At 46.0% G+C, this 8,589-nt stretch overlaps 1 protein-coding gene and 1 pseudogene across 1 annotated transcript in view; one reads left to right on the top strand and one right to left on the bottom strand.

The window, feature by feature from the left end:
- Positions 1–288: 288 nt before the first annotated feature.
- On the bottom strand, positions 289–4,689 carry LOC102849334 (annotated as a pseudogene).
- Positions 4,690–5,426: 737 nt separating this feature from the next.
- RARRES3 (retinoic acid receptor responder (tazarotene induced) 3) overlaps positions 5,427–8,589 on the top strand; it is a 4,419-nt gene continuing 1,256 nt past the window's right edge. Inside the window, exons 1-2 of the mRNA XM_006901541.1 lie at positions 5,427–5,495; positions 6,899–7,007. Of these exons, the coding sequence (XP_006901603.1) occupies positions 5,427–5,495; positions 6,899–7,007 (178 nt within the window). The remainder of the gene's footprint in view (positions 5,496–6,898; positions 7,008–8,589) is intronic.

The raw sequence follows: 8,589 nt of genomic DNA, 5'->3' as shown, positions 1-8,589 counted from the left end.
GCTGTTTTGGTTTCTACCGCTGTGTAGTCGGTTTTAATGTCAGGGAGTGCCACGCCTCCCACTTCATTTTTGTTTTTCAGAAGTGCTTTCCCATGCAAGATTTTAAATGGAATACTGCATAGAAATGCAATTTAGACAGCAAAGTCAAATTGACATAACACTCCAGATCAAAAGATGAGTGGTAAATTCTACCAACAAAAGCTTAACAAGGATTTTAAAAAAAAAAAGAAATACATTCTCTCCACTAGTATAAATCAAGTCTTCAAATCCGTGGTCTGAGTCTGTCTGTCAAGAAATTTGCTCTTTAATGATTGTTTTTATGAAATCTTTCAGCTAAATTATAAGCTGGATATTTTTCTTATACCTCTTGACTTCCTTCAAGTAAGTCTGCATTTGCTAGTAATTTCTTATTATTTTTGTTGTTGTTGTATACCGTCAAATCGGATCCAACTGGCACAAGAGGAGATTTCTCCAGCGGAGTATCTGGTGGACTGGAACCACACTCTTTCAGGATTGCAGCACAGCTTTTTGCCACTAGGCCACCAGAGCTCCCTAGCATTTGCCAATAATTTCTTGACTCTTTCCTTTAACTGTTCATCTGCAGGGAGCTTCTTCAATTTTTTAATTAGAAGTTCATCATCTGAACTATCTTCAGATTCACTTTCTTTTTGTTTTTATTCTTCCTGATGGTGCTCCTCTGTGCCTTCTTAGCATTAGCACTTTCCGCAGATTTTTTTCACTTAGGGTCCTTTTTTGTGGTTCCTCTTCTCTTTATCTTGATCATCTGCAGACTCTCCCTGGTTTTTGTTTTCGTCTTCATCACTGCCAGATTCATCTGACAGAATCTCAGGACCGTTGCATTGTTTTTCCTTCCTTGTCATTCCATAACTGCTCTGTGCTTTATTGCTGCTTTTGCCATAAGTTTGTTGTTGTTTTTCTTTTCTTTTTTTTTTTTTGGTGGGGGGGTGTGGGGGGCAGCAAAGGTTTTCCAGAAGTCTTTGGGTGAATTAAGAAGTTCAAGATACACTTCACAGTTCACTCTTTACACTTGATCTCTCCAAACCAAGAACCTCACAGGTGCTCTTTAACATAGCATTTCAGAATTTTTTTCCCCAGCATCTCTTCCTTGTTTTTACATTGGGTGCTTCCTTTGTCAAATGGAAAGCCATGAAACTGACCCACATTTTTCTTTAATGAGCATACTCTGCCTGGTCTGTTGTGAAGCAGTTGGTGCAGATTTCTAAATTCATCAGCTTTCTTCTTATTCCGAAAGAAATGGATCCTTTCCATTTCACAAGGTTTCGGTCCTTTTCCTCCAGCAATTAGAAAAGGATCTTTCTGTAAGGAAGAGACGTGGCATGGTCAATCGCTCTGCTTTCTTTTTCTCTCGCTTGCCTTTTATGATAAGACTTTTTTCTTTTTCTTCCTTTTCATCCTCGTCCTCTTATTCACTGGCATCTCGGGTTTCTCCCTCTCTGCGGTGGGGGCCTGAGAAAACATGCTGTGGTCATTGGTCATGATGCCCAGACATAGCTGGCCTGGTGTACGAACCCACGAGGTGGTGAGAAGCAGTGGTGGCTCTGGAAGATCTCGGAGGAGAAGGTTCACGGGATGCTCTCCGCACGGGATGCTCTCTGCTCTCCAGAATCAACAAGCCCAATACTTCAGAGAGGTCCCTGACTGCAGACTTTCCTAGTGCAATCCATCTTCTGATCTGCTTACTGCTGATACCAAGTGTATTTATTGTGGATCCAAGGACGAAGAAGTCATCTGAAGAGTTAGGAAGATGCAATATGGTTTCTGAGGCACCTCACCAGACATCCAAGCAGAAACGTTGAGAAGTTGGTTACGTGACGATGAAGTTCAGTGCAGAGATGCATCTGGCAATAAAAATGTTCATGCTGCACTTTGTCTTCTGAACTCAAACAGCACTGACTATGGCCCTGCCGATTTATGCCGTCACCCTCACACCCAGCAAGTTAAATCCAAAGTGGTACCTGTGCGAGTGAGACTAAAGAAGGGATCCAGAGCTGAGCGCTGAAACACACAGTAGTATGTTCATACAGTGGAATAGTATGCAGCACTCAGGACAAACTAGTTCAAAAAAATACTATGTAACTTGGGAGCAGCGGGAGAGTTTTATGCGCAGTGAACTAATGCAGTCTCATAAAGACAAATACTGCAAAGGCCATTATTGTAAAAATAGAAAGATAACTGGTAAAACATGAAAGGGAACTCAAGGGGGGAGAGAGCAGAGGGGTGAGGATGGGTAGGGGTGAAATCACAGGGTTGCATAGTCTGCCGAGTGGGACGGGGGAAGTAAATGAAAGGATCCAGGCAAAAAGACAAGGTCATGATGGGCAAGGTCTAATGGTGATTAATTTTATAAAACATAACACATGAGAACGATTGTCTGAAACACAATGTGAATGAAGAACAGTGTGAAACACAACATACACAGCCTTTGTAAACAAATCAATAAAACAAATAAATTAGAGACTTACACGCAAGATTCCATGAGTAGCATGCGGATGAGAAAAGATCACCCAGGGCAGTCCCTGAGCACGTGGGTTAATGTATGCTGTGTGGATGTAACCACTTTGTCTAGTGTACTGTGTATCCATGTGCCAGGAATCAATACAGCAAAATACTGACGGTTTCCTAAGACAAGGAGTCATCTGGCATCTCAGCACATCATTCATTCCAAAATCAACATGCAAACACGCCCAGCATGCCTTGAGCACTTAGCATGGCTGCGGCTATTCTAGGGTATGCTCTGTAGGTGACTTGAGGGTTACCTCCACTCCCCTTGGATCACGTACAACAGAGAGTGAGTGAGAAAGGGACCCCAATAAGGCCCTGGAGCTCCATCCAGGGAAAACCCTCCCCCATACCTTCCACACATCAGGAAGCTTCCTCAGAACTTCATTTCGCCATCCTGCCAAGTTCTCTAGACAAGCCAACACCATTCAGGAAACAAGTGGGGGCAGGGGTGACACAGCTGTCCACCTCTGTAGGAGAAAACTGTGCTGGCCAGGAAAGGACAGGAGAAGGAGCCTAGCCTCGCGCTATCTGAGAGCAGCGCCTGCCTTGGCTTCAAGGGGACTTTGAACATAGGTCACGTGTTTTGCAGGTCATGGACTTTATGACCAGAGACATGTTTGCTGTGGTGTCTGAAACTTGAGGTGCTGTAGGACCTCTTCTGCTCAAAACTGTGAGAGTGTGAGGGAGACACCAAAGCCTGCTTTAGAAGCGAACATGGAGTCTGAAATCGAGACAATCTCCCTCAGTTCCTCTCATCTGACACGTTTGTGATCCCCAGCTCTGCCTCTTGATTGCATTCCTTCCATGTAATTCTACTGTAATACAGTGTATTAATTCTTACAGAAATATCAATAACTGCAAAGAGGTGAGGGCAAATAGAACTAAGATTCTCAGCAAACACTAGTGGCGTGAAGCCATCAAGTCAGGTCCCATCTCAGACTTAGTCTCTCCAACAGGCCTGTGGTTAAAAGGGAGACAGATCGAGAAGGGCACCTTTCTTTCTCTGCCTTTGGCCGTTGACACATGACAATATGATGATGTGTGAGACTGTTGCAGCCACATTTGATCGTGCAAAGAGGCATGAGAGACCTGGGACCAGCAGGACAGATCAAAACTCATGGGCCTTTGGTGGCCATGGTAAGCTGCCAACACTCAGGAAACAGAGCTGGGGGCGGGGGTGACATAGCTGTCCACCTCTGTCGGAGAAGACTGTGCTGGCCAGGAAAGACCATGGCGAGCTACCTGCTAATCTCTCATCCAAAAAAAATGAGCATGAAGCCATTTCTAGTTCAGTTTTGCTTTCCAGGGACAGATGCGTCCTAATGCATGGGACAATGAGTCTTTGGAGCACAAAGTATAAATCACTCATCATCTGCAGGGCTCTCCCCAGGAGGTGCAGGACTCCCTCCTGTCTGCTCCCATGTTCGCCGCAGCCTGCAGCCTGTTGCGTGAGAGGCCCCCCCCAGTTCTCTGGCACACAATGGGTGGCAGACATCTGCCTTTTCCTGGGCGTCTCCCTTTCCTGAAATATAAACAAGTGCCTCGGACATTTACTTGAAGAAAATTTAAATTAGTCAAGCGAGGACAGAAACGCAACATTGATCCTTCTACACCCACTGCACCCCAGGCAGATTGAGGACATCCTGTATTCCACACGTCCTGTAGTTAATCATCAATCTTTCTCTTTAGAGCAAATATGTAGCTCATATAGAATTGTTTGCCCCAGGGGGCAAAAAAAAAATAGCAATTAGCCTTTGAGATGTGTCAGAAGGAAAATGAAAGTAAAGTTCTGGGGGGGGGGAACCCACCCCAACCAAAAACCTCTCAAGACTGAAACAGAAACTAGTGCAATACCAGCCCAGCTGAGCATCAGACGCAGCAGCTTTGATCTGAAATGGCTACTGTAAATCCCTGGAATTTCATGTTTTCTCTCCTTGGTTCTAAGTGGGAGTCTCCTCTCTTGAGTCTCGTTTCTGCCCTTGGGCATAGTTACTTCAGGGCTGTCTTTGGAAGACTCTCACAGCCCGTCGTTTCTTTGTTAAAAGTTTGTCTCTCAGCCTCTCCAGGCAGTTTCACCTTGCTCTCTGGGTCTGGCAGAGCCGGGAGCTCAGGGACCCTGTGCAGGAGGCTGTCTGCCTGCTTCATGGATGGAGGGTGGCAGCTGGCATATGGACTGGGTGGAGGTAGAAGGAGAGGGCTGTCAAGGAAGGGGGACAAGGGAGGAGAGGACACTAGGTCTCTGGGAAGGAAACAGACCTCCACCTCGTCTGCCGCTGAGGCCAGCTGGAGTTCAGTCCCTTCTATGTTCAACAGTTTCTCTCTTCCACCGCTTTCTTCCATGGTATTTTTTTTCCCCACCCGTACAAAGCAAGTTTTAATTTTAGCTTCTAATCTGTGACTCCTCCCCTCCCTGTAGCCCCAGTGGCTTGGATCAGAAAATTTCCAGAAAGCAGCAGGCTACCTTAGTGGTATTAGATTTTAAAGGAACGGAGAGAGTTCACGCATTTATGGGGCATAGAATATGGAATATTACTGGAAAGTCCCTTATAGAGGCCCGGTGACAAACTGAGATTCTGACTTCCCGCTGACTGCTGTTGACAGCACCCTCTGAATTTAGACATTTAGGAACAGAAGGAATTCCCCTCATCCTCCCAGGTGGAGGCCAGCTCTGGTCCTATCAAGTCGTGGTTGATGTGCTCTCTTGGGATGGGCAACAACGAAAGCTGAGAAGAGCCCTGGCACCCTGGCACCTTGGCCCTCTCCCCACTCCCCTCCTATGTACCATTTCTTTGCCCCAGAACATGCCAGGTCTGCCCTGGAGATGAGGGAGGCAGGAGAAGAAGGGGAGGGAGAGAAGGGAGAGGAGGGAGGGCCCAGCACACATGATCACCACCAGAAAGAGTTCAGGGCCCGGAGGGGAGGACAGGCAGATGCAGGCGGGGGCCAAGCAGGTGATTTGTGCGTGGAGAGGTGAGGGCCCTGAGAGCTGCGAGGGCTCCAGAAAGGACAGGTGTGGGTGCTCCAGGCTGGGACAAGCACAGCAGGCTGCTCAGAGGATACAGCTCTGACAGGGAGGGGATCAGAGGACAAGTGATTTGGAAATGCAGCAATGAGTGAGTCTCAGGCCACCAATCTCCCATCGTGAGATGATGATTCCTTCTCCTCAGGGCAGCTGTAGAGAACGAAGGTCTTGCTCCTTGAGCACAGCAGCTCGAGTCACTACGAGAAGTTCAGTGGCTCTAGGAGAGCTTCTTCCATGCACACTCATGTTTACCGAGCCTTGTTCACAAGAGCAAAGAGTTGGAAACAACCTAAGTGCCCATCAACAAATGAATGGATAGAGAAGCTGTGGTATATTCACATGATAAAATACTATGCTGCATTGGAAAACAAGGAACTCATGAAATGGGTGGCCCTGGAGGACATTATGCTGAGTGAAATATCTCAGTCATAAAAGGACAAATACTGCATAGTGCCACTGTTGTAAAGTGAGACTGACATCAGGGTTGGGGGGAGACTGAGAAAGATGGGATAAGTTATGTATACTGCATTGAAACAGATGAGGGAGAGAACTGTTTAAAAGATATATGATTACATATTATTGTCATGACAGGAGTCCAGAACGAAGGCTGTGTAGTGGAGTAGACTTGGGAGGAGGGATTGTAAAACAATGAAAGGATTTTACTTTTCAAAGAGAAGAGTGAACTGGGGGAGGGGGAGGGGTGGGCAGGGAGAAAAGTGCAACAATGAATGAATGGAAATCCCAAGTGTCTGTAAACTTTCATTAAAATTAATAATTTTTTTAAAAAAAGAGCTCCTTCTAAGGATTGTGTCCCATCAAGATGGTGTTAGCTCATGTTTCTGAAGTCATTACCTCAAAGATGTGTCCCAAAACTCTACACAGTCTGAAGAGAAAGAGAGAGCCCATGTGGTCAGGAATAGCCACTGGCTAGGAGGACACAGAGCCGTGAGGGTTAGTCTGCAAAGAGCAAGAATCTCCGGATTCAGGTCTCCGAACCCTCTGGATGGTGCAATGCTGCCACATTCAGGGGACGTCTTAACCATGCAATCTTTCTATCAGCACATGCAGAGGTACGTGCGTCACGTTCCTGTGCGCGCGCACACAGCATGCGCATGCGCTCTCAGCTCCTGTCCCCACCACGTTCCACACGGGTCATTTTTCTCAGACGTGCTGTCCTGGTGCTGTCCACACAGGGAGGGACTCCTAAGCACCAGCACAGCTGAGACACAAGAGCTGTCGCCCACCTGGTTTCTCACCACATGCTCTTCCTCCTCTGGGGTCTTCAGTGTCTCCAAGAGTCTGTGCACATTGTCTCTGGTTTCTCTGTTTCAGTGTAATGAAGAACCCAAGCCTGGAGACTTGATTGAGATTTTTCACCTTGGCTATGAGCACTGGGCCATCTACGTGGGAGACGGTTATGTGATCCATCTGGACCCTATAGGTGAGTACAGGCAAAAAGGGAATTTTCAAAACATGACAGTGACTACAAGACAGAAACGAGGTAAGGAAGCCTGAGTTGGGAACTGCAGTCTCTCTGAGCAACTGATGACCAGGTCGTCCCACTGTGTCTGTGGCAAGGACCATTTACACAGATGAAGCAAAGAAAGTATGAGTTAGTCTCGACTCCACGGATGAAGTGGTCAGTAGTAAAGAGGAAAACGTCATCGTTACAGCCTCTCCCAGTCAGCGTTAAGCCCATGAGCCCTCCAGAGACGTGATCGAGGAGCAAAGTGTCTCCAGAGTGGATGAAGTCACTAAGTCAGATACAAAACTGTTCATGTCCTATAGCCCAGGGCCTCCCGAACCCTGGCTTCCTCCACCTGCCACTGGCACTGCCACAGGACAAAAGTCTTGTCATCACTCTTGAACAAAGACATGCACATTTTCATGGGCTTAGATAAGTCATCACAGAGCTTGAGAGAATTGTCAGATGTGTGGCTCAACCATAAATAGACTATCAAGCTCACTGAAGGGCCAGGTGAGGTTTAGGCAGCTTGTGAGATGAGGCATGACGTGAAGAGACCTGATCCTTTTTGCTCCTTCCTTCCAGAGTTAAGATTACTTTTCTTTTTTAAAAAAATTTTTATTTTATTTCATGTGTGTGTGTGTGTGTGTGTGTACCATCAAATCAGATCTGACTGGTACAGGAGGAGATTGTTCCTCCTTCTCCAGCAGAGCATCTGGTGGATTTGAACCGTGCACCTCTGGGATTGCAGTACACCTCCTTGCCACTAGGCCACCAGAGCTCGCCAAGATTACTTTTCTTAAGAAAATTCTACATGTAAACATCAACCTTAAGATTGGAAAAGTGAACATCAAAATGCTTACTTATTGTGTACATTAGCAAAAAGCTGAACATACTATAAAATGCCAGTAAATAGCTAACTTGTGATTCTATGTGTCCATAACTGTACCCAGCCATGGAGCAAAAAACAATTATGTTAAAGATTTTCTATGATTCAGCTCCATGGACTAGAAAGAACCTGGCCATTAGCGTTTGGGAAAATATCCATTTCAAATCCTACTTCTATTCACAGAAGACTCCAAGACACTTCCTCTCTCTCCCTAAGTCCGATGTTGGTTAGGTAAAACGTAAGGTAGCGTTTGCCTTAAAGCACAGAAAGAGGACGCAATCCACTCGTCTATGAGACACCGCAGAGTGCAGGGCCAGAAATACAGTAGATGCAAAAACAACATGAATGTGTCATGAATTACACACGCAGACAAAGATGGACAAACGTTTTACCATCACTGTTTACAATGAGGACAGTTTTTTAAATGCCCAATAATAGATTGGTCAGATAAATTGTGCCCAGAGATGTAACAAATCCTAGGGCAGCCATTGACACCCTAACATTTATTGATGGGAAGAAATATGCACAATATGGTGTTAAATAAACAGGGAAGACAATCTGGGGACCCTGTGATCACATATGTGAAAGGATAAAAAAATAATTCCACCATGGGTCTTCCCTCTTTCTCTCTGGCCTTGGGTGCTTCCCTCTTTCTCTCTGGCCTTGGGT

The sequence above is a fragment of the Elephantulus edwardii genome, unplaced genomic scaffold, assembly GCF_000299155.1.
Source record: "Elephantulus edwardii isolate Elephantulus edwardi_28Jun2011 unplaced genomic scaffold, EleEdw1.0 scaffold00328, whole genome shotgun sequence".
Taxonomy (NCBI): domain Eukaryota; kingdom Metazoa; phylum Chordata; class Mammalia; order Macroscelidea; family Macroscelididae; genus Elephantulus; species Elephantulus edwardii.
This window is presented reverse-complemented; position numbering and strand designations above follow the sequence as displayed.